General features: G+C 40.7%; 1 protein-coding gene across 1 annotated transcript; it reads left to right on the top strand.

Moving 5' to 3' along the window:
• Positions 1–1,962: 1,962 nt before the first annotated feature.
• VCPIP1 (valosin containing protein interacting protein 1) lies at positions 1,963–24,833 on the top strand. The gene is made up of 3 exons (XM_039525284.1): positions 1,963–4,864; positions 11,669–11,755; positions 21,217–24,833. Exons 1-3 carry the CDS (start codon positions 2,188–2,190, stop codon positions 22,089–22,091), a joined length of 3,639 nt encoding a protein of 1,212 aa, XP_039381218.1. The 5' UTR covers positions 1,963–2,187; the 3' UTR covers positions 22,092–24,833.
• Positions 24,834–26,220: the final 1,387 nt, after the last annotated feature.

Here is a 26,220-nt window from a genome sequence, read left to right as displayed (position 1 = left end):
ACTACATCCAAGTAGGTTTTCTGCTACAGACTGCTGCATGGCCAAATGCACCTGGACTAGTAGTCTGAAACTCTCAAGCCTACAATGCTGCATTGTCATTTTCATAAATCAAATGTTTTTTACTTCTGTTTATATAATATTGAAAACTGAAATATAAGTCATGACATGGATAACTTCCTTGAGAAAATACCAAACCAAAATGTATAGACATTCTGATATTCAGTATGATAATTACATATATTAGTATTATGCCCAAGCCAATTTTACTTTTTATTTGTACAAGCCTAAATTAACCTCTGAATCTATTGTCTTATGTAACCACAATTTGACTATGTAATTTAAACTAAGTGTAATGTGGTGTGAATTAATTAAACAGTTTTTAAAATAGAAAATGCCTTAAACTAGAACTAGCTAGTTTTTCCCAGGGCTGTAAAAAACATGATTTTATCTGGTAAAAATTACCTCAGGTAAATACCATGCCATCCCTGGCAGCAGTATCATGTACTAGCACCTCACTGGAGCATTATCTTGTTCACCAAAATCTCAGCTTCATTTTTTAAAAAAACTAAGTATTTAGCTGTTTGTGAAGAAAACTTAAAAAAATGTGAAGCAACGGTAACTCTTGCAGAGATGTCCACTTGAATGAGCAGAGCCAATAACAATAGCTCAGAAAGGTGTGAACTGCCCCTTTCATCTCACTGATGGTATTTCAGGGGTCCAGTGATGATAATTTAAATGCCAATACTATTAACTATATCTCTGCGTTCTTACCTGAGAAATGAAAATCACAGATCTGCACAATTTACTGTGATATCTCATTTTAGTGCCACAAATAAGTGACAAATGGGAGATGCCGCCTTTTCTTTGTTAATCCCCCACCCTCCAATTGAGAGGGAGCCAAGACCAAGTAGCCTAACATGACACTTAAATATGCTTGAAGGGGAGCCAAGCTCCAGGAGCCCAGTGGATCTCATAAAGCATGCACAATTGTATTTTGAATATCCACACAATCTGCTGTGAGTGGTGTCTCATTCTGATGGCTCATGGGATTGGGGGGTGGGGGAGAGTTTGGAAGAGTATGGCCATCTTTCCCCCCTTTAATATAAGTCCTGACTGTGAGGCCACATTTTATCCTGTTGAAATACTGATTTTAGCTTTTACTAGTATCCAGAAAATTGCCCCAGCTCAAGCCTGCAGTGATTCCCATCTGTCGCACCATGTCTAGATTGTGGGATGCCCTGTACAGATCCTGAGATGCTGGCAAATTCTTGGCCATTTCTCAGTCTAGCTCCTTGTCCCTCTATCGCAACCTGTTCACCTCCTTGCCTTGTCCCCCACCGAAGCATTGCATGGAGTCCCCATGATGCCCAGTGGCTTGCTGGGGCATGTAGAAGGACAAATACTGAAGATTCAGTATCCTCGCAAAGTGCAGCTCCTTTTTAATGTCTTCTCTCCTGCTCCACCTGTATGATTATTGCACCAGGCTTCATAACACTGGCCCTAAAGTGCCTTCATCTTCTCATTGCCCAGCTGGCTGGGGCTCGTCAGAGGCGGGCAAGGAGGGAGCCAGGCGTTCCTGGCTGTCGGCGACAAGGAGCTGCTCCGCCAGTCGCCGCCGCCTGTGCTGGGCTGGCTAAGACCAGGCTCTGAGTCACACTGGGCGACGAGCTACCCCTCCCCAACCCAGTGAAAACGGGAAGCAAACAGGATACCGCAAAGCATTCTAGGAATTGTGTCCTCTTCCGCAAGCTTCCTCCCTTGCCGACCCGGTGACCAACATAAAAGACTACATCTCCCAGAAACCATTGGGAGCTACTCTCGCCTACCTCTCCTCTCTCCCGTACCCTTCCCAACGCATTGCATGACGGTACTTGTAGTTCTGGAACTACCAATCGCCTATTCCCAATAGCCTGGATCCTCTCGCGGAGAAAACTACAATTCCCGGCTGGCTGAGCAGCGTCGCGCCTGCGCCATCTGCGTGGAAGGCCGTTGCATTGCAGGCAACGGCCGGGGCAGTGAAGAAGCAGTAAGCGGTGGTGCCGGTGGCTTCCGCGTTCCGTGGCGGGGTTGGTGCGCCGCGGTTGGGGGCTGGGGCGGAATCCGTCGGGCACCGGCCGTTACCCGAGGCGAGGGGATGAGCTTGTGAGGGGAGAGAAGCTAGGAGGGGAGACTGCCCACTGCGGAGCGATGTCCCAACCGCCGCCGCCTCCTCCGCCTCCTCAGCAGCAGCAGCCCCCGCCGCCTGTCTCGAAAAAGCGGGACCGGCGCATCTTCTCCGGAACCTGCCCGGACCCCAGCTGCCAGGCGCGCCTGTTCTTCCCGGCCCACGGGCCGCTGAGCAGCGGCAGCATCGAGTGCACGGACTGCGGGCAGCGCCACGAGCAGCGGCAGCTGCTGGGGGTGGAGGAGGTGACGGACCCGGACCTGGTGCTGCACAACCTGCTGCGGAACGCGCTGCTGGGGGTGAGCGGCGGGGGCCCCCCCAGGAAGAACACGGAGCTGGTCAAAGTTATGGGCCTGTCCAACTACCACTGCAAGCTGCTTTCCCCCATCCTGGCCCGCTATGGCATGGACAAGCAAACGGGCAAGGCCAAGCTTCTCACCGAGATGAACCAGGGGGATGTCTTTGACTGTGCTCTCCTGGGCGACCGTGCCTTCCTCATCGAGCCTGAGCATGTCGACACTATGGGCTATGGCAAGGACCGCTCCGGCAGCCTCCTTTACCTGCATGACACCCTGGAGGACATCAAGAAAGCCAACAACAGCCAGGACTGCCTGATCCCTGTCCACGTGGATGGTGACGGCCACTGCCTGGTCCATGCTGTCTCAAGAGCACTGGTGGGCAGGGAGCTGTTCTGGCATGCGCTCCGGGAGAATCTGAAGAAGCACTTCAAGGAGAACCTGAGCCGCTACAAGGCTCTCTTCCATGACTTCATCGATGCAGTAGAGTGGGAGGACATAATCAATGAGTGTGACCCTTTGTTTGTCCCTCCAGAAGGTGTGCCATTGGGCCTGCGAAACATTCACATCTTTGGTTTGGCCAATGTGCTTCACCGACCCATCATCCTACTGGATTCCTTGAGTGGAATGCGTAGTTCTGGAGATTACTCGGCAACTTTCCTCCCTGGGCTGGTACCGGTAGAAAAATGCATGGGAAAAGATGGCATGTTGAATAAACCTATCTGCATTGCATGGAGTAGCTCTGGACGTAACCATTATATTCCTTTGGTTGGAATAAAAGGTGCTGCTTTACCGAAACTGCCTATGAAATTACTTCCTAAAGCTTGGGGAGTTCCTCAGGATCTCATCAAAAAGTACATCAAACTGGAAGAGGATGGTTGTGTGATTGGAGGAGATAGAAGTTTGCAAGATAAATACTTACTGAGGCTGGTTGCTGCAATGGAAGAGGTTTTCATGAATAAGCATGGTATTCATCCCAGTTTAGTAGCTGATGTACATCAGTATTTTTACAGAAGGACTGGTGTAATAGGAGTTCAGCCTGAAGATGTTACTGCAGCTGCCAAAAAAGCAGTGGTGGATAACCGCCTTCACAAGTGTCTAATCTGTGGTGCCCTTTCAGAGCTTCATGTTCCTCCAGAGTGGCTGGCTCCAGGAGGGAAACTGTATAATCTGGCCAAAAGTACTCATGGCCAGCTGAGGCCTGACAAAAATTACAGTTTCCCTCTGAACAGTTTGGTGTGCTCTTATAATTCTGTGAAGGATGTCCTGGTACCAGACTACAGTCTGAGTAGTTTGACTGCTTGTAACTGGTGTCATGGTACCTTGGTGCGTCGTGTCAGGGGAGATGGATCTGTTGTGTATCTGGATGGGGACAGAACTAATACTAAATCCACTGGTGGCAAATGTGGCTGTGGATTCAAGCACTATTGGGATGGTAAAGAATATGACAATCTCCCTGAAGCCTTTCCTATTACTTTAGAATGGGGTGGAAGAGTGGTGAGAGAGACTGTATATTGGTTCCAGTATGAAAGTGATACAACTCTTAACAGTAATGTGTATGATGTTGCAATGAAACTTGTTACCAAACACTTTCCTGGTGAATTTGGTAGTGAGATTCTTGTTCAGAAAGTTGTCAATACAATATTACATCAGACTGCCAAAAAGAACCCTGATGATTATACGCCTGTAAATATTGATAGTGCTCATGCGCAAAGAGCTGATGATATACAACAAGGACAAGACTTAGATTCGCAACTTCCAACCAAAATTATTCTTACTGGACAGAAAATGAAAACTTTGCACAAGGAAGAGTTAAATATGAGTAAAACTGAAAGAACTATTCAACAGAACATTGCAGACCAGGCTTCTGTAATGCAGAAACGGAAAACTGAAAAATTAAAACAAGAACAAAAAGGACAAACTAGGACTACTTCCCCTGCTGCTGTTCGTGATGGGCCATCATCTGCTCCGGCTACGCCTACAAAGACCCCTTATTCTCCAACTTCTACAAAAGAAAAGAAGATCCGAATAACAACAAATGATGGGCGACAGTCTATGCTTACATTGAAGTCCACAACCACATTCGTGGAGCTGCAGGAAAGTATAGCCAGAGAATTTAATATTCCTCCATACTTGCAATGTATTCGCTATGGCTTTCCTCCCAAAGAGCTTCTTCCACCCAAGGAAGGAATGGAGAACGAGCCAGTTCCCTTGCAGCATGGTGATAAAATAACTATAGAGATCTTCAAAGGTAAGGAAGAAGGTAGTCAGTCTACTTCAGCACCCTCAACTCATGCTGTGAAACATGAAGACGTTGCAGTAACCAGTAAAATATCTTCCAAGGAGTTGCAAGAGCAAGTTGATAAAGAAATGTACTCCTTGTGTCTTCTAGCAACATTAATGGGTAAGACTAACTTTAATTTGTCTTGTGAGGTATCTATAGTTTGTACTTTTTTTTTTTTTAAACATAATACAGAAAATACCTTCTACTCTGTGGCTTTGTGGAGCCCTCTCTGAGCTCATTCTGGTCCCCGTCCCCCCCCCCAGTCCCTTCTGAAAGTAAAATTTGGTGTATACATAAGTTACTCTTCCCACCCCCACCCAGACTTCAGAGGATTCAAGGATGGATGCAGGCTAAGGGGATGAGAAGAAAATAATTAGACAGCTTTTGTTTAATTGGAAGTTTGGATGCTAGCTAAACTCTTAATTTTGTACAGAGATAAAGCCTTACAGCTTGCCCCACAAAAGGTTACACTGGTCAGTGAAGTCAATGCAACATTGCGCCTTGGCTAAATTGGTGCAACTTTATATGTAGACTGAGACATAGTGAGGAACAGTAGTTGGTATTGTAATTGGCTTTATGTAAGCGGAGGAGAAGCAGTAGATACCAAAGAAAGAAGCTGAATATATTTGAGTCCCAGATCAACCAGTAAGTAGGAGAAGCTTCACTTGAAAACAATTGAAAAATGTGAATTTGAGATAGTCATAATGTCAGAAGAAGGGACTCTTCACCACTTCCTTTTTCTTGTCATCTTATTTTAATTTTTCCTACCTTGACTCAGATGACTCAGGCCTTTTGCAGTGCTTCTCTCACTTCCTGATGTCTAAACTTACTCTTCTGGTGGCTGACAAGAGAGACTGTTTCTAGTACTGATAGTTTTTATTTTTTCTTTCTTCTATTTATTTCTGTTTTTCTCTTCTGTTCTGCCTCCTCTTTCCCATTGTCTCTGCTCTGTTTTTGTCCCAGTAATGTACCAGTGTGCTAAGCTGAAATGGCTTTGCATTACTCAGTACAACAATTCCTTTCACTTGTTTCCAGGAAGTACAACATTCACTGTAGTACATTAGCTGGACAAGCACACAGAGTAGTAATATTTAGAGTGTTTTGTTGGAATAGGCCTTCTCCTTTGCCTGAGGGAATTAGTTTGGCTAACACAAAGTAAAACGTAATATTTAAAATCAAAACTATTTCTTAATCAGAGAGTGTAGTGACAGAAGCTTACACCTTATTATTTTGATTTCTTATGAGCCTGTCTACACCCAGATCTGTATGATAGCATTTTGAACCACCAGCCAAGACATTAACTTGGCATATGTGCTACAGCATCAAGGGCCCATTTTGGAATAGTCTGGGTTAAAAACTGCTTTCCTTTAAGATGGAGCCCTAAAATACCCACTCAGAATGTATAACAAAATCCCCAGAAAATACTCTTGAAAATGCAGTGATAACTGACACTTAAAAAAGCACTCTGGCATTCTACATTTGTTCCAGTGACTTCTGTATCAAACTTGCTTTGTTTACAAGTAAATATTGTTAAATTGTAAATGCTGCAAGCTCATTCTGGGATCAGAGCTCAAGTTATTCTTTGACTTTCACATCACTAGTTCAAGATTCTACATTTGGAGCTTGGTTAATGGTTTTGTTGATGTACAAGCTAGAAAAAGAATCCAGCTCACTCTCTTATGGCTGTATTAGCTTTTCAGGGTTAATAGAAATAAATGGTAGCACACACTTATTTTTTCTCTTAAAAGCAAACAGCTATGACACATTACACAGAACAAAGCCATTGAGTAAGATGCTATTTTTACATAGTCACTCTTCTGATCAAAACCATACTGTACTTTATTCTAATGACTTCTGGAGGGAATTTGTGCTGACAACTGGCTGCTTGCTACTGTATTACAGCTGTTTCATTCCATTCATTAATTGATCAGGCAGCTAAGACTTCAAACAATTTTATGAAAACAATTTTAATTTTTCATAGGAAAATAATGTAATATTCTTGGGATGCAGGGGACTGGGAGCATTTCAGATGTGATGCTTTCAGCCATCATGCTATATGGGGCTATATAAATGATAGTTTCTCAGTTGCTGCCTAGCTACAGTGTTACAAAGTCTGAAGAGTCTGTGTGCCTCATATTACAGAGTGAGAGAAGATAGCATAGTATTTGCTTTTGTCAATAAAATCCTATAGACTTGGATTAGATGAGGTAGAGAGAGAAAAGACATGTCTGAACATTCTGTTTTACATTTTCATGCTTACAAGGAAAATCCATTTTGGAAAATCTGTTGCTGATCATTGTGGATGCTGGAAAACTTTTCTTCAGCACTGGGGAAAACCATATCCAGGCTTTTTAATGGAAGGAGCACCAGTTCAGCCTATTTGATTGACTAAAATCTCTCTTTCGGGTGCAAGTATTTCTAGATTAACAAGTTAATTAAAGATCTTGACAAGCTCTCTCTGGAGCATTTATGCTGTGTTCAACTAACTTCTAAATTGTGATTATTATTATTTTTTTTTAACAGAGCTTTAAACTGGATACTTTGCATTATTTTGTTTTTGGACTTTTGCTTTACACTTTATATCTGACCTGTGAAAAATTGACTCTGGCTTTCTTCCCCATTTTTGCCTGGCTTAAAATTTAGAACCACACACAGGAGCTACTTTCTGTTCCCAAAGGCCTACTCTAAACACAGAGCTGCACCGGTTTAACTAAAGGTGTCTTTTAAAACCAATTTAGTTTAACCATTGCAAAACCCTTTGTGGACTCTCACAAGCCAGGTTTAAATCTATTTAGATCCGTTTGGCTTGTGCTGGTAAATGAGCAGGTGTTCGAAAAAGCTGATATAACAGGTTTAAACTGCTAAGTGTGTCAATATAGGGGCTTGCACTAGTTTAACTAAACTGATTTCAGTTAAAACAAGGCAACTTCTTTGTGTAGACAGGCCTAAACTGAAAGCTCAGGTAGCTGATTTTTGTTTTGTGTCCTCTCCTCCCAGTGCATGAACTGACTGTTGGGGTGTCATTAAAATATATATAAAATAAATAAATATATAAAAATAAATATAGGTTAGGCTGTCTCATTCCTGTTGAAAAAAAGCAGATGCATATGCTTCCTGTGAATACAACATTGCCATTCTTGCAGCCATATCTGAAGTTGAAGTGCAGAAGTTTGCTCTTAAGGAATCCATAACCACTGTGTAATCAGCATACTCCAACATATTACTAAGAGTATCATCTCTGATATGTGGAGTCCTGAGGCAGTTTCTAAATCCCATTGCATGATCTGCCAGATTAATAGGCTGTTTCATTAAATCCATCTTCTGAGCATTGAAAAGAACCTAACCCAGCAACACAGGACAAATATATAAACCCCAAAGGTAACTTACTAATACTTGAATTGCAAACAGCATTACAGTACCACTAAAATAAGTCTATGTCCAGATGCGATGATACATTTTCTTCCTCTCATCTGAGATCTCTTCATTAAAACATCGCAGTCCTTTCATATGTTTCTTCCAATGGCTGACACTACTATGGTGTGAGCGCTCTTCTCCATCCTTGTTCTTTCCTGATACGTAGTCCTTCTTAATGTTACATAAAAGAGCATATAAACTAAGAAACTCCTTTGCTGCAGTACTTCAAAAATCCACTTGCTTGGGGCAAACAGGAATCTTTCCTGGTTGAATGCCATTTAATTCTGCAAAATCAAAGCTTTTAGTTTAAAAAGTTTCTAGTTCTTAAGAGACTATGGAAAGAAGAGAACCTTCCAAATATGAACAGAGTGTAAAATGATGCAGTACTGTCTGTCTGAAGCCTTATGCAGCTGTAATGCCTGCATTGCTGCTGGTCATAGCGTTCCCAAGCTGCAGCAGAGTCAAAATTATATTTCATTAGTTATGGATGTATTAGTTACTCAGAACCTGTGGGCAACCGTGATTTCAGCTTGCTGCTGCTTGGGAAAACTCTGAGCAGTAGAGTGGTGCTCTGGATCCATAAAGGGGTATGTCTACACTGCAATTTAACATCCGTGATTGGCCCATGTCAGCTGACTCGGCCTCACAGGGCTAGGGCTAAGGGTCTGTTTAATTGTGATGTAGATGTTTGGGCTCAACTAGAGCTCAAGCTCTGTGTCCCACCTCCTCACAGGGTCCTAGAGCCCGGGCTCCAGCCTGAGCCTGTATGTCTACATCACAATTAAACAGCCCCTTAGCCTGACCCCTGTGAGCCCAAGTCATCTGACATAGGGCAGCCGCAGATGTTTATCTGTCAAAATTATTTTTAAAAAAAATTGAATTCTGCCAAACCTAAATACAATACAGAATGAACAGGGCACACATGTTAGTCATTTTAAATTGCAGGAGGCATGGCAGCAAAAGTATTTTTCACCATGATTAGTAGCCTTGATCTCTAGGTTAATTGATACTGATGTTAATTTTTGAAGCTCTGCCTTGCAGTAATTAATCAATAATTGCACAAGTGTAAGATGGACTGTATGTGCTATGCTTCAGTGGCATTATTCATACTTCTTGCAATTAGACTCTCTTCATACACAATCTAGATATTTTAAAAAGGTTTGTTAAATTTAACATGAACAGAATTGTTAGGACCACATCTTAATTAAATGGAAACAAACATTTTATTTCCTGGCAGTGTTGTGAACTCAGCAAGAATGCTGTAGTGTGTAACAACTGGGAAGCAAAACTGATGAGAAAGAAAGTGAAACTAATAAGATTTTTTTTTACTGACAAAGGTTAATATTCAAAAAATAAATGCAGCATATATCGTAAGGGTGAAAAGTACATTTAAAATGTTCTCTTTTTAAAAAAATATGTTAATGTTAGTAACACAGTTAAGGTAACACTTAAATGTCATCATAATATGCCTTTTTATAAAGTGAAGAGCACCTATCTGAATTTAATTTTGCTTTTCCTTATAATGGTGCATTATATAAAACACTAGCCTGTAGCTTAATGTTTGGGGATTTTCAAAGGCACCTATGGGAAATAGTCAAATCCTTTCAATGTGATTTGGGTTCCTAACTCCCTTATTTTCCTTTAAAAGTCCTAGCCTAAATGAAAATGGGTATCTATAAAGCAAGAATATTTACTGTATTTTTTTAGCTTTTTGAAGGTTTGGGGTGGGCTTAAAGAGGCGAGCAACCATCTGTGATGAGTGGGCAAACCTTTTGGCCCAAGGGCCACATCTCGGTATGGAAATTTGGTGGGCCATGAATGCTCAAGAAATTGGGAGTTGGGGTGTGGTAGGGGGTGAGGGCTCCGGCTGGAGGTACGGGCTCTGGGATGGGGCCAGAAATGAGGAGTTCAGGGTGTGGGAGGGGGCTCCGGACTGGGGCCACAGGCTTTGGGGTGGGGCTGGGGATGAGGGGTTGGGGGGGGGGTAGGAGGGTGCTCTGGGCTGGGACCAGAGGGTGGGAGGGGGATCAGAGCTGGGGTAAGGGTTTGGGGTGCAGGAGGGGGTCAGGGGTGCAGGCTACAGGTGGCGCTACCTTCAAGCAGCTCCTGGAAGCAGCAGCATGTCTCCCCTACGACTCCTCCGTGCCCCGTCTGCAGGCGCCGCCCCTGCAGCTCCTATTGGCCACGGTTCTCTGCAGGGGCAGCATGCGGAGCCATCTGGCTGCCCCTACGCATAGGAGCTGGAGGGAGGACATGCCGCTGCTTCCAGAACCACAGCATGCACGGAGCGGGGCAAGCCCCTGGCTGGAGCAGAGCAAGCCTTGGACCTCGCTCTCCATCCGGCAGGAGCTCGAGGGCCAGATTAAAATGTCTGAAGAGGCAGATGTGGCCCCCGGGCCATAGTTTGCCCACCTCTGATCTATGAGATGGTTCTGTGGTCTTTATGATTAGTAAAAACCAGCCAAAGGGACTTTGGGCCCATTGACATTCTCCATCAGTGCTTCACTTGGGATACTAGGTATTTGCTGGCTTTGAACAGGTATTTAGAATCAAGAAACAGTCTTCTTGATTTGGAACCTCATCAACTACCAGCCCTTCTCAAACTTCCTCTTACTTTTTTTTTTTTTTTTTAGTAGGGGCAGCTTTTTATACATGCAGTATAGCAAGACCTTTAGTTACGGTTGCATAAATATTTTATATTGTAAAGGGCATGTATGGGGTGCATATAACTTCTACCTGCCAGGATGAAATTTGCCAGTTCTGGTCTCAGCCAGAGGATGAACTCTGGAAAGTATGTGCAAAAAACACCGTTCAGCCTTTGACTATAAAGAGTAGGGAAAATACACTTTTTTTTTTTAAAGTGAGTTTAAGAAGTGCAATGGAATTTGTTGAAGTGTTAAATTGTTTAATTTCAAACCATCAAAAAAGCTGATGGATATGGAAGTATGGCATTAAAGCCATTTTATCTGTTCTATTTTAGTTCATATACATTCTGCAACTTTATTGATCAAAATTTGGAACATTGCTTGGATTGCTTTGGAACAATCTTGAATTGCTGTCCTTTAGAATATTATTATTATTATTATTATTATTAATTTGTATTATTGTAGCACCTAGAAGTCTTAGTCTTTACTTTCTATTCGTGTTCTTAAGTGTAAAGAGTACTTCTGTCTGGACTGTTGGTAACATTTTTCAAAAGGTCCTAAGTTACTTGGGGTGCTAAGTCCTATAATCTTTCAATAAGCCTTAAGTTCCTAAATCCCTTAGACACTCTTGACAGTGCTTAATTTGTAATGAAAGAGGTGCCAGGGCTCAAGCAATTTTTTTACATTCATAACTGATGCAGCAAGCCCAGAGGTGCCGGGGCTATGAACTGCCAAGCCTAGAGGTATTGGGGCTCAGACATGGTAAGCCCTGGCATAAATTAAACAGTGACTATTGAAATTTTTACCCTGTGTCATTAAATATGACTGCTTGTTTCTAACTATTGCTCTATTTTTTGTCTTACAGGTGAAGATGTTTGGTCATATGCAAAGGGACTGCCTCACTTGTTTCAGCAGGGTGGGGTGTTCTACAGCATAATGAAGAAAACTACCGGTACAGTTTGTTTCTAACTTTGAGGTTAAAATTATTAAAATCGTGGTGTGTATCTTCTCAAATCATTAAGAATGAGAAAATTGATACTGAAGTGTTTGCACCTCAAGCATCCTAAATTTGTATTTTTTAATATAGCCAAGATCTTAGGCTGCACTGCCATAACACATAGTTTCAGTTTAATAATGCCATACCAACTTCTAATGCTCCCTCATTTCTTAGAATAAATTAAATGGAAAAAATTAGTAAAGTACCAAAATGGGGGACAATGCAGTAAAAAGCATGCTATTTGAGAAAACAACATTTTAAACAACATGTTCAGGTTAAAATTATTTAAATCTGTAGGACTTCACGCATCAAACATTTAGATCTGTGACTGCTGAACCATGGAAACCCCAGAGCCTAGGCTTGGAACTTGCATGTGTAGATGCTGATTGTGTCCAAAAAAAAACAAGGTTTAGCAAGAGTCTTTTTGTTTGCTCTGTTTTTAAAACACAATTAAAATGCACCAGGTACGTATTAACTTTCTTTCACTAACTTTAACGCAGGAACTGCAATCATATAAACTGAACCAACCAATAGTTGGTTTCCATGGTAGCTTGAATAAATGCCTCTATTTCTTGAAATACTGCTTTGTAACTTTTTAGAGTAGGGGTTCTCAACATATGGGTTGTGATTCACAAAAGGGGTTACCAAAAGTTGTCTGTGGGATTACAAACTGGGTTCTTGTTAGTCATGTGGAGCAGATTTGCTTAGTCACTTGAAATCAATCTTTCTCAGTCATGGAAACAACCTTTCTGAATTTCTGCAAGAAACTTTCTCCTTAAAAATGGCATGGCACTTGACAGGATTCTGAAATTCTTATATCTTACGGGGAACCAGCTATAAAGTGGTTAAGTGGTAAGAGTATGAAAATCCCATAGAATCTGGAGCAAATCACACCTCCATTGTGACCACCCATTCTTCCCCCTCAAAGTACTGATTCACTGGAATGTTATCACTTCAGAGTCTGCAGCTGCATTTTATACTGCTTCTTAGGTTGCAGAAGAAACCAGCAGTGAAGAGGCAAACCCTACCATTGATGGCCAAAAGAACACAGTTTTTGGCCTTTTCTGTAACTTCCCTATATTCTTACTAATAGAAGTACTGTGCTCAGATGCCATAGTGATGGGCACAATGTAGGAACCTAAAGTTAGTTTACATGACTAAATAATATTTATTTTAAAACTTAATCTGGGTATAATAAAGTAATTGTGTATGGATACTTGCCAATAGCAACAGAGAGTCCTGTGGCACCTTATAGACTAACAGACGGATTGGAGCATAAGCTTTCGTGGGTGAATACCCACTTCGTCAGATGAATGCCATTCATTTGATGAAGTGGATATTCATCCACGAAAGCTTATGCTCCAATATGTATGTCAGTCCTGTGGCACCTTATAGACTCTTTGTTGCTTTTTACAGATCCAGACTAACACAGCCACCCCTCTGATACTTTCCAATAGCAGTAAGTCTGGTAATTGTGTAAAATATTTTGAGGTTATGAAGGTTGGTAGCTGTTTCCAGGCAAAATTATACAGTCATGAAGGAAGTTACCCAGAGTTAAGCTTTCATTCTAAAATTGTCTCTGTACAGCTATGTATAGAGCCCTACCAAATTCATGGGCTATTTTCGTCAATTTCACAGTCATAGGATTTTAAAAATCACAAATTTCATGATTTCAGCTATTTAAATCTGAAATTTCACGGTGTCATAATTGTAGGGATCCTGACCCAAAAAGGAGGTGGGGGGGGGGAAGAGTGACAAGGTTATTATAGCGGGGGCTTGCACTACTGCTACCTTTACTTCTGTACTGCTGCTGGCGGTGACACTGCCTTCAGAGCTGGGCAACTGGAGAGCGGTGACTGTTGGCTGGGAGCTCAGCACTGAAGGCAGAGCCAGCAGCAGCGCAGAAGTAAGGATGACATGGTATAGCATTGCCACCCATACTTCTACGCTGCTGCCTGCAGAGCTGCATCAGCCTGCGTCAGCAGCCGCCACTCTCCGGCTGCCCAGCTCTGCAGCGCAGAAGTAAGGGTGGCATGGTATGGTATTGCCACCCTTATTTCTGTGCTGCTGCTGGCAGGGCGCTGCCTTCAGAGCTGAGTGCAGAAGTAAGGGTGGCAATACTGTGATGCCCCTAAAATAATCTTGTGATTCTCCCTGCAACTCCCTTTTGGGTCAGGACCCCCAATTTGAGAAAAAACTGGTTTTCCCCCATGAAATCTGTATAGTACAGGATAAAAGCACACAAAAGACCAGATTTCATGGCCACGAATTTGATAGGGTCCTAGCTATGTATCTCCAGTTAAGCTTCCAGAGCTGCATAAATAAGAAAAATAGTTTCTGTATGTTAGCTGCTCTTCTTTGCTGAATGCAAGATAACTGGGTTTGTGTCATGATTTTCATAACTTTGCAAGGCATGAGGCTGCAGACTGAGGAAATAGTGACTTTTTTCATATATAGAGGCTTTCAAAGTTCTGTTCATGGTCTAAAATGCATATGTGATATTGTTAGTTCATTTCCATATATGAAGTGGCTGTTCTTGTATTGTTGGAAAATGCCAATAATCTGATGAGCTAAAGACCAAGAAGATAGAACAAATTTATATTCTTCAGAAACTAATTTTAGAATCTGAGAAAACAGTTGTCTACAAGTGAAATAATGTTTCCTTTTGAGAAGTTATGCTATTAATAGTACCTGATTCTCTTTAAGTTCCTCCTCTGAAATATTAGGCTTTTCTTACCCAAATCTTTGCACTCACAGTACAACTTAGTTCTTGTGGTGCCATCTACAGTGTAGCACTCACTCTTCTGCTTTCTCACCACTTGATTTATTTCTAGATTCTGTTTTACCAATCTCAGCAAAACTCTTGATTCTGGATTGAAACAGCTGTACCATATCAATCATCTCTTCATTGTATGTTAAATACACTTTTATCATAGTGTATAGAAAAATGTTTTTGCTTTGAGACAACCCTGCAACAATGAGCATGATTTATGATTACTAAAGACTGTACACAACTCATCCCATTGAGAGAGATCACTTGATCATTGCCTGTTAGGTTCACTCCCACTGGGGCACCTGCCATTGGCCACTGTCGGTAGACAGTTACTGGGCTAGATGGACCTTTGGTCTGACCCGGTACAGCCATTCTTATGTTCTTATGTTCATTCTCTTCTACAGAAATCTGTAAAGTTCTTTAATACTTCAGTGATACTTCATACCCACTATTTTCAACTTAATTCTTAGTCTTGGCACCAACAACTAGTAGACAAGTATCTTATGACAATATGTTTTTTTGGTTTTCCATCTTTCTGCATGCTTAATCTGTGCTGTGAAGAACAATATATTGTGTGTAGCTAGTGAATTTGTTCTAACAATGGCTGATAGAGAGGACATTTCTGGGCAATTATAGAATCACAGAATCGTAGGACTGCAATAGGTCTATTTCAGTCCCCTGCGCTCATGGCAGTACTAAGTATTATCTAGACCATCCCTGACAGGTGTTTGTCTAACCTGCTCTTAAAAATCTCCAATGACAGAGATTCCACAACCTCTCTAGGCAATTTATTCCACCTTAGAAAACGCTTCCTGTCAGGGTGGTTAATGTTCAATCTATACCACCCTTGCTGCAATTTAAGTCCGTTGCTTCTTGTCCTATCCTTAGAGGCTAAGGAGAACAATTTTTCTCCCTCTTCCTTGTAACAACCTTTTACATATTTGAAAACTGTTATGTTTCTGTTATCATGTCCACTATCTGTCTTCTCTTCTCCAGACTAAACACACACAATTTTTTTCAGTCTTCCCTCATAGGTTCTGTTTTCTAGACCCATAATCATTTTTGTTGCTCTTCTCTGGACTTTCTCCAATTTGTCCACATCTTTCCTGAAATGTGGCACCCAGAACTGGACACAATACTCCAGTTGAGGCCTAATCAATGCAGCATAGAGCAGAAGAATTACTTTTTATCTTGTTTACAGCATTCCTGCTAATACATCCCAGAATGATGTTTGCTTTTTTTGGAACAGTGTTACACTAGTGACTCATATTTAGATTGTGATCCACTATGACCCCCAGATTCCTTTCTGCAGTACTCCTTCCTATGCAGTCATTTCCCATTTTGTAGGTGTGCAACTAATTGTTCCTTCCTGAGTGGAGTGTTTTGCTTTTGTCCTTATTGAATTTTATCCTATTTACTTCAGACTATTTTCCAATTTGTCCAGAGCATTTTGAATTGTAATCCTATTCTCCAAAGCACTTGCAACCCCTCCAAGCTTGGTATCATCTGCAAACTTTATAAGTGTACTCTCTGCGACATTATCTAAATCACTGATGAAAATATTGAACAGAACCAGACCCAGAAATGCGAGACTCCACTTGATATGCCCTTCCAGCTTGTCTGTGAACCACTGATAACTACTCTCTGGGAATGGTTTTCCAACCAGTTATGCACCTACCAATGCTTAATTTGTAATGAAAGAAGTGCTGGGATTCAAGCAGTTCTTTTACATTCGTAACTGATGTGCCAAGCCCATTGGTGCTGGGGCTATGAACTGCCAAGCCTAGAGGTGCTGGGGCTCAGTCCTGGCAAGCCCTGGCACAAATTAAGCACTGGCACCCACCTTCGAGTATCTCCATATAGGTTGTATTTCCATAGTTCGTTTATGAGAAGGTCACGTGAGACCATATTAAAAGGCTTTCTAAAGTCAAGATATACTATATCTACCGCTTTGCTCCTATCCACAAGGCTTGATACCCCGTCAAAGAAAGCTATTAGGTTGGTTTGACACTATTTGTTCTTGACAAATCCATGCTGACTGTTACTTATCTTTTAGGTGTTTGCAAATTGATTGCTTAATTATTAGTTCCATTATGTTTCCGGGTACTGAAGTTAAGCTGAATTGTCTGTAATTCCCCAGGTTGTCCTTATTCCCCTTTTTCTAGATTGGCACTATATTTGCCCTTTTCCAGTCCTCTGGAATTTTTCTGGTCTTCCATGACTTTTCAGAGATTATCGCTGATGGCACAGACATCTCCTCAGTCAGCTCCTTGAGTATTCTAGGATGTATTTCATCAGGCCCTGGTGACTTGAAGACATCTAGCTTGTCTAAGTAATTTTTAACTTGTTCTTTCCTTATTTTAACCTCTGATCCTATCTCATTTCCACCGGCATTCACTATGTTAGACGTCCAATCACTAGTAACCTTTTCGGTGAAAACTGAAACAAAAAAGTCGTTTAGCATTTCTGCCATTTCCACTTGTCCTGATATTGTTGTTCCTCCCTCATTAATAACCACCTGGAATTGAGGGCCTGTGATAAAGCCAAACACCAGCTGGTGATTAACTGACAGGAAATGCCTGACCCAGAAGTCATTATTGCCAACTAAGGAAACATGAAAAGAAAGTGAGGGGAGAGACACCTTTTGTATTTGAATGTTGCTGCATTGCCCTGAATTATTTTTCCAGTATTAGTGTCTAAGAAGGTAGGCAAATAAGATAAGAATCAACATTATATTACAAATAATGCTTTGAAGTGGTATGGATATTTTAAATTGCTATAGTCATGTAATTAGTAATACACAGTGAAGGAACTTATGCCTTTGTGTGAGCTAGGGAAGTTAACGCTTTGATTTTTGTATCATCAGTTCAAATGAGAAACAGGAGTGCAAATATTTTTAAGTTCTGTAAGTGATAGTAATACAAAATCAAGTTTTATAGTGGAGTATAGCTATGGTTAAATCTCTCAGATCCTGTCCATGGCCTTCAAACTGCAGGACCACCTATTCAGTGTAAATCGTTTGCTATGGAAACATTCTTAAGACTAGATGAAAGTTGCAGAACCAGTGAAGAAAGAACTCAAGCATATGAGCTGTTTCTTGAACTGCATAGCTTCATATTTCATCAGGCTTACCTCTGGAACAATCCTGTCATCCTGAAATGAGTGTGATGACTCTGGGTCCATATACACTCCAGATGAGTGATCTTCAGTGAGTTAGGGAAGAACCCATTCAAGTTGAGAGATTTGGGAAATATCATGAGCATGTGCGTTAGAGGCCTCTTATTTTAATCTCAAGAACCTGACACTATTGGTGGGTGTGTGCGCTTATATAAATCCAGGTGTGTTAAGTCTGACTGCATTGTAGGAAAGACAGAGATGTTTAATTCCTGAAGCCCTTAGAGGCTACTGAGGAGGGTAGCAATTTGAGGCCAAATTCTGCTCTTGGGTATATGTGAAGGTGTGTATCTCCCACTGGCATCATGGGAGCTGTGTGCATGTAATTTTTTTAAGACCGAATTTGGCCTGCCATTTCTCTGCAGCTGCAGGTCTCTGGACCAGTAGCAATGGAGGGTATTTTCAGCCAAACGGGCCCTTATATTGACTGACTTGATCTGTAATAAGTGATCAACTTTTTATACCTGTCATCGTCTTTTCAGTGTTCAGTGTTAATGAATTTAACATATTTAAAATGATTTTAGTGCCTTTTTTGTTGATGCCCCCCAAATACTTGCTTGACTTCATTCTGTTTGACATAAAGAAATTGTGGTTTTTCGTATTTTTCTACCTTGAATAATTTCTGCTTTTTTCCTCAAGAATTCCAAGAGAATATAAAGAAAATGCCAGAAATATGCCAATTTTTGCCGCTTTTCTGATATTGTAAATTCTGTAGGTCTATTAGGAGAATTGCAGTGAACAGAACTGGTTTAGGCAGTGCTGCAAAGTCTTTGCTGGCGGATGGTCCCTAAGCCACAGGGCCCCACCAGCACTAAAATGCTGTCTTATTGCTGACAGTCCAGCATTGCATGCAACACAGAATAGCTCATGCAAGTCTGTTCTGTGGTGACAACTAGAACACTCTGAGAGATTGGGATGTATCCCCTTCTTCCACACAACAGCTTGGAAGCTCAATCAAAATGACTGCATGGTGCTCCAGCCTTGATTGAACCAGCCCTGGCAGGAACACTGCAGAATCAGATGGGCAATGGAGCAATAGATCACCAAACATAGTTTTATAACACAAGTCATGTTTCTTTAAAAAAAATAAATAAAAAAAAAACACAACAGAAAAAACCCCCACAACGTTGTAGGCTCACTGCATGTAGTGGACTGAGACATCATTCTGTGACTCAATGACATTTCTCTTTATGAGAAGAAGATATTTAACTATTAAAATCCATATTCTTCCAAATGCTGTCGGGAACACAGTTTACTAAAATCCTCCCATAAACCCAACAATATAGAAACCTTCCTGATAGCACACACTCCGTGCACTCCTACTTCTAGTGACTGAGGGTATGTCTACAGTGCAGTTAAAAACCTGCAGCTGGTCTGTGCCTGCTGATCTGAGCTAAGGGGCTATTTAATTGCGGTATAAATGTTCTGGCTCAGGCTAGAGCCTGAGCTGTAGGACCCTGCCAGGTGGGAGTGTCCCAGAGCTCGGGCAACTGCCTGAGCCAGAATGTCTACACTGCAATTAAACAGCTCCTTAGTCTGAGCCCCGTGAGCTCAAGTCAACTGGCACAGGTCAACTGCGAGTGTTTAACTGCAGTGTAGACATACCCCTGTCAGTTGCTAGATTTTTATATCTACTACAGGTCTCTGACTGGAAAAAATTGACTAAAATTTTTGACATTTTACCTCTGTCTGGCCTCAGTTTATAGTTAATCTTATTTCAGATTGCTGCCTCCTTGTAATACTCATCTGGAAATGTGTCATGTTCTTGTGGGCTCATGCCATTCTATATTGAATACTTGCATGTTTTAGTCCACTGGTTCTCAACCTTTTTTGGACCAGGACCCATTTGTAAACATTGATGGCCAATACTGACCCAGTAAATAGCTTAAGTAGAGAAAACAAGTATTTTGGGGCCAAAATACTTATTACCCACTACATGTAATAATAACAATAGAAATAATAAGTTAAAGCTGCTGCCAGCAGCAGTGCAGAAGTAAAGGTGGCAATACCATACCACCCAGCCAGCAGCTGCTGCTTTCCATCTGCCCAGCTCTGAAGGCAGCGCCACCATCAGCAGAAGTCAGGGTGGCAATACCATTGGTATGCACAGTGTTAACATACGGTAAAGCACAAGTGGCATCTATTTTTTTTTAAATGTATCCAAATATGATCTATTTTTAAAGTTTGTTTGCAACCCTTTCATATGTTCTTGTGACCCATTTCTGGGTCATGGCCCATGGGCTGAGAAACACTGTTTTAGACTATCCCCAACTCAACCTTGCCTTACTAGTTATTTAATATTAACTTAATCTAAACCAAAAGCACTGTTAGGATCCTGTAGTAGATGCTCTTATGAAACTGGCTGCTTTAACTTAACCTGTGCTGCCTCTACACACAAGACACTAGAAGAATTTAAGGAAAACTGGATCTCTTCAAAATTGCTAGAATTTCAGAAAACAATTGTATGCTGTGATCTGTATAACTCTTCCTTTCCCTGTGAAGATGATCTTCTGATACTTGAGGATTCTCCCTTTATTTGCCTACCTTTTATTCATCCCCGTGTTGTGGTAACTATTGCTCCAGCTAATATGACACTCTCAATCTTCTGTTTGTTTAGCACTGACAATGCGATCAGTGCTGTCTGATTTATAAAGACAGAAAATCCATGCTCCAAAGAGTTTACAATCAGAGAGAGAGAGAGTACTAAAAGACCCTGGGTCAAATTTCTAAAAGCATCTAAGTCCCATTTTCAAAAGTGATTTAGGCATGTAGGAGCCTATGTCATATTGACTTTCATTGAAATTTAGGATCACTTAGGTGCTTTTGAAAACTTCACCTTCTGCTCCTAAAACGCTAGATAGGATCCTCAGTGGGGGACATCCTCCAGACACTCAGCGTGTTACCTAAAAAGCATTACCCAGCCTTTGGCATTCAGACTTGAATTCTAATCATGTGTGGTAGTACATACTCTACCACTAAATCAGAGTCAGCTTCTTGAAACTTGTGTTCAAAAGCTGCATTATTTAAAAATTAAGTAATTTCTGAAAATAAATTCCCTGCCCTGAAATCAGCTGTTTGCAGCCTATCCATTAGTTGTCTTGGTTCTAAGCATTTATTGGACTCTTGGAAGCATATTCTGCAGCTTTCAGCTTCATACCTCACCATCTCTGTGGAATAAGCAAACAACACATTACAGTTGTATATCTTGCCATGTATTCTTTGTTCCAACCTGTTGTGGTGCATCTTTGTGTGTTTGCTATAGAGCAGCACAGAATGTTTACTTCTAACGTGGTGGTCACTGCAGGAAAAGCCTGCATAAATCTTCTGATCACACTTGAATAGGTCTACTGTAATCACTTTACTGTTTTCTGATACCATAACTAATATTTTGAATTTATAATAAGTATGTTTTTAGAAAAAATGGTCTGTCTTAATAACACTATTGATTTTCCCCCTATCTTTTCTGTAGGCCTGGCTGATGGCAAGCACTGTACTTTTCCATATCTGCCTGGTAAAAACTTTGTGTATAATGCAGCAGAAGATAGATTAGAGCTGTGTGTGGATGCTGCTGGGCACTTCCCTATTGGTCCTGATGTTGAAGACTTGGTTAAAGAGGCATTAAGTCAAGTACGAGCAGAGGCTACTTCAAGAAGCAGGGAAGCGAGTCCTTCACATGGACTTCTGAAATTAGGTAGCGGTGGAGTAGTAAAAAAGAAGTCCGAGCAACTGCATAATGTAACTGCATTTCAAGGAAAGGGCCACTCGCTAGGAACTGCATCTAGTAGCCAACAACTTGATCAGAAATCCAGGGAAACACCACTTTTAAGAAAGCATAACACAGAAACAGACTTCAATCCCAGTCCCACTAAAATAGAGCCTTCTATATTCACAGCTGCTTCTGGTAACAGTGAGCTTATCCGCATAGCTCCTGGAGTAGTGACAATGAGAGACAGCAGGCAGCTTGACCCTACCTTGATTGAGGCACAGCGAAAAAAGTTACAGGAAATGGTTTCTTCTATTCAGGCATCAATGGACAGACACCTGCGGGATCAGAATGCAGAGCAGTCAGCATCAATCGATTTGTCACAAAGAAAAGTAGAAGCAGTGAGTTCATCACCTAAAACTGGCAGCGTTCAGGCTAATTTGCCAGATTCTTTTTCCGTAACAAGTGGCACTGAACATTCAAATACAGAAACAACTGCTGGCAACGTGGTAAATTCTATAGGAGCAACATTCCACACAAGACCTAAAGCACAAAAAGGAAATTCTGTTGAGGAGGCTGAGGAGATGGATAGTCAAGATGCAGAGATTGCTAATACAACTGAGCCGATGGATCACTCTTGATTGGTTGAAAGCTGATAAGGATAAAGATTACTGTTCAAATGTAATATTTGTTGGCTGGGCCATATAAAATGATTAGTCATTAAATCTTGTATGTTTCAAAGATTATATCTTCTTATCCAGTGCATGATAGCAAGTGTGTGACTGGCAATAGCTTTTAATATTCCATGCTGCTGCCCAGGCTGGCTCTCAGTGACCTGTAAATTAGCTGTTAGAGAATGCACTGAGATGAATATCTGCTGTAGATGTGGGTTATTGAAAGTTCTTTGTAACTTTAATTCCATGAAAGTCTTAAAATTTAAGCCCATGTGAGATTCTTAGTGCTAGTGTAAGATTACCAAAAAGGCTAGAACAGAGCAAAAATACAAAATTGACAACATTAATGTGTTATCCCAGAAGTCTTTGTCCACTCAAAATTATAGTGTAAACAGACATTTACATTAATTTCAGAAGAGCAACTTCTGAAATTAAAGAAATTAAATTGTATGTTAAACTTCATAAAACAATATATACAACACTTCAATTACATGATGCTGGCATTCCCTTAGATTTAAACACTTTTGCATCCATATTCCTGTAAGTGCTTGTCAGAACTTTGGGATAAGAGTAACTATAATTAAGCTCTCTTTAAATTCTGCATATTGTCAGTTTGAGCAAGATTAGAAAAAAGGCTACTTAGTGTAAGATGAAGACAAAGCGAATGCGGTGCACTTACGCATGGCTGTCTGAGTCAACACAGCCATTTCATTGTTCTTAGTAAGTGATAGCATGCACTTTTTTGCCATGCAATTTTTTTGATATTTGGGTATGGGGGAGAGAGGTTGGAAAGTGTTGTAAGAAGTTACAACAGATCAATAGCAAATCAGTTCTTAAAGATTTTGATTATTAGCACTGGTAAATGGTGGCTATAGTTAAGTAATGGCTAATATTTTCAGAGCATGAGGAATTAACAGAATTCATTAGAAAGAAATAGCTCTTGAATGAGTTGCATTGTTCTAAAATGTTCTCCAGTGATAGTTGAGCTTCTAGAAGCTCATTTTTTAAACTCCATGGAAACAGGAAATATGTACTGTTTCAGTGCCCATAAAGACTACTGTTTCTATTGGCTTCTCTTCAGTTTGTGATGCAAATTTCCCTGCATCAGTTCATGATAAAGCTGGTATCTGCTTAAGTAGCATATTCATAAGATCTACAGTGCTAGTTCGTAAGAAGCAGCCACTGTGCGTGCTCCATAAAGATGGAATGTGTATCTTTGCCTTCTACTTTCTATATTCATATTTTAAGTGCATTATTGCTGCTTCCTCTGATTTAAGCTAAAATGGATTAGGCAAAAGGTGTTAAAACAGCCTCAAAGGAATTTACAACATTTAGATCTTGAAGTCTGTTTGTGTACACACATGGGTTTTTACTAGTTCCACAGATATTAAGTTTTTATTATAAACATGTTTGTATTCAGAAAAATATCTCCTTACTTTTTACATTTATAGTCACATCAACAGGAACAAATTCTAAGCACTGTTATGATAGAATGCCCTGCTTAAGGGAGGACATATTTTTTTATATGGAAAAGTACCTGAAGCAAGTCACTTAAAATATAGTCCCAATTTAATTAAATTACTAGTAATTAAAACATCATATATTGGCTTTCTCTTTTCATACAGGGAACAAATATTTAATAAGGTAGTGCATTACTTACGTATGAAACGTAAAAATCACCTTTTCATGAATAAATGCTAACTTTGCAATCTCAACCAAATAACTATAAGTGAAGTAAACTTGGCACCAAAATTGACCTCTCTGGTGTATTGATTATCCAATGAGAAATAGGATGCACATGCAGCAGCTGGAAGCTTGCCATAACCTCAGATGTTGTATTACTGTCCATTGCTGCAGCCTAGCTGTTTGGAGGCTGGAGACAGAAAGCACACGCTTCCACATGGTGAGAGGTGTTCCCAGAAATCACTATAAATGAGCAGAGGTTGAGAGAAGAGGTACGTGGGTGGCTTTGGATTTTAGTGAATCTAGCTGATATAAGAATTTCTTAAACACACACTAAAATCTCTTCAAGGAAAAGGAGAGAGAAACCTTCCCCATAAGTAAAGTATGTGTAGGGTGTTGGGGGAGAATGAAGTATTGCCATGCATTTTTAAATTTATTACACCCCATTCGTTCATAATCCTATTCAGAGGGATGGTGTGTACCTGTCAGCGACCTATTTCATTTTCTGGGGGACTGCACAAGTAGGTGTATGTGCACATCTTATTGCTTGAAGAGGAAGACTTAGAGCAGGTTTGACTTTGATTTTGTTTGGTTTATTTTGTTAAATCTTTCCACACATCTGTACTATGTGAACAGAAATGACATAGATGCAGGTTATTCATTCTTTGGTTTTGGCCCACAATTAGTGTCGTGTCTGGGACCCATAAAAAATCATGTCTCTCAAAAACCTTCACTTTGTGAAATAAAGAAATATGAAGAAGGTATAGTTAAATGTTCAGAAAACTCCAGGATGCATGAGAAGTGTAATCGAAGCTCATTTTTTAGCTTGATGTGAGCTCTCCATGTTTCATGCAGGCTTGCAATAAATGTGCATATTTCTTTGCAGTTTTCTTTATTTCATTTAACTTTCTGATGCATTTAAACATCAGTTTCCAACATATCCAAAATGAAGTTAGATTTCATCTACACCCTGGGGAGGTGTGTATCCGTATGAAAGAAAATAAATAAAGAGCACTGAAACTTGTACGTTTGGGAGAGTGTTTCATTTGAACTCTAGTGGGCCTAATAGAAGCAAATATAGTTGGAGAGATATACGTGCCTGTTTTTCTGCCACTTGTGTGCTTGTCATCTCTTTCCCTAAGAGACTCAGGAAAATGCTGGGGGTGGGAGGGGGGGCATGCAGGTGGGAGGAGAGCTTTAGTAAAATAATAGTGGTTAATAAAACTGTGTGACTAGGGCTTCTCTCTAAAGGTGCAAAAGTCAGTCAGTATTGTTTATCATCAGGCCTACTAGTACTTACTACAGAGTCACCAGTGTGAAATTCAGTTGCGGTTCCCACATTTTGGGACAACTGTACCAGTTACTGTCCCAGCCAGAGCCTGCCAACTTTTGCTCAGTGTGCACGACAAATTAGACTAAGTTTTGGAGCATCCCAAGCTCCGTTGCTGGTTAATGTATGTAATTTGAATGAGACACAAGGCAGGCAGTGGCAATATGCCAGGGCCCAGTGCAAAGACTTGCTAATGTAGAGATTGAAATCCAGACTATTGGACAAATGCTTTTGAATTGATATCGGTATGCATACTAGAAACCACTGGAGTACAGCATGCAGTTAGCTTTCCAGCCAAATGCAAGATTTTAACAGTATTGTTATAATGGTTGGCTATGAATAAGTACTTGCTACTGTGTTATTTCTCTGGGAATTAATATTTGAATTTCATTGCTTGAGTGAAGTAGAGATTTATGTACCTTTCTTAAGATGCTGTATTAGTTACTATAATATATTCTTTGGGACAACTTCCCTTTTGCAATCGCAAAGACACTCATTCATACTGGTGGGGTTTTTTTTGAGCTTTTCAAGTTTAAATAGTGTCATCAGATGTAAAAATAGATCAGAACTTAGTCTGATCATATTTGAAATTAAAGGCAGTCCTTTATTTTACACATCTGATTATTGTGTGGTTTAATACTTATGTGGAATTTTTAAAACCACAGATCAAGCATGTGAACATAAAACAGTTCTTTGTAAGGATGATATTTAGGTATGGCTGTGTTAATGTCTAAACAAGGTTTCTGTAGCCTCCAAGAGAATACTCTGGCAAACTTCACAGAAGTACACTGGCTCAAAGCTATGTGCTAACTCCATACAAAGGGTGTGTATATATATATATTTTTAAACCAAAGTGTTTAATTTAAAATCTTCAAAATATGGTTAAAAAAGGGAGGGTGGGGGGAACTATACTGCCCCCTAAGACTAGCTCACTAATTCTGCCTTTTCTTTGGAACACACTGAAATGCTGGATATCACAATTCAGAATTCAATATTTAGAAGTGCGGGAGTTTCAGCACTATGCTCCAGCAGAACTGAACAAAATGTGAATGAAGAAAATGCCATTGTTATTTGTACATTTGT

Source organism: Mauremys reevesii, linkage group 2, assembly GCF_016161935.1.
Source record: "Mauremys reevesii isolate NIE-2019 linkage group 2, ASM1616193v1, whole genome shotgun sequence".
NCBI lineage: Eukaryota > Metazoa > Chordata > Testudines > Geoemydidae > Mauremys > Mauremys reevesii.
This window is presented reverse-complemented; position numbering and strand designations above follow the sequence as displayed.

What these genes read in the sequence shown, in the direction of transcription:
- VCPIP1 (XM_039525284.1), top strand. Translation starts at nt 2,188, where the DNA reads ATGTCCCAACCGCCGCCGCCTCCTCCGCCTCCTCAGCAGCAGCAGCCC. An exon ending in TCTTCTAGCAACATTAATGG is followed by an intron (nt 4,865 to 11,668) that starts GTAAGACTAACT and finishes TTTGTCTTACAG; the next exon opens with GTGAAGATGTTTGGTCATAT. An exon ending in CATAATGAAGAAAACTACCG is followed by an intron (nt 11,756 to 21,216) that starts GTACAGTTTGTT and finishes TCTTTTCTGTAG; the next exon opens with GCCTGGCTGATGGCAAGCAC.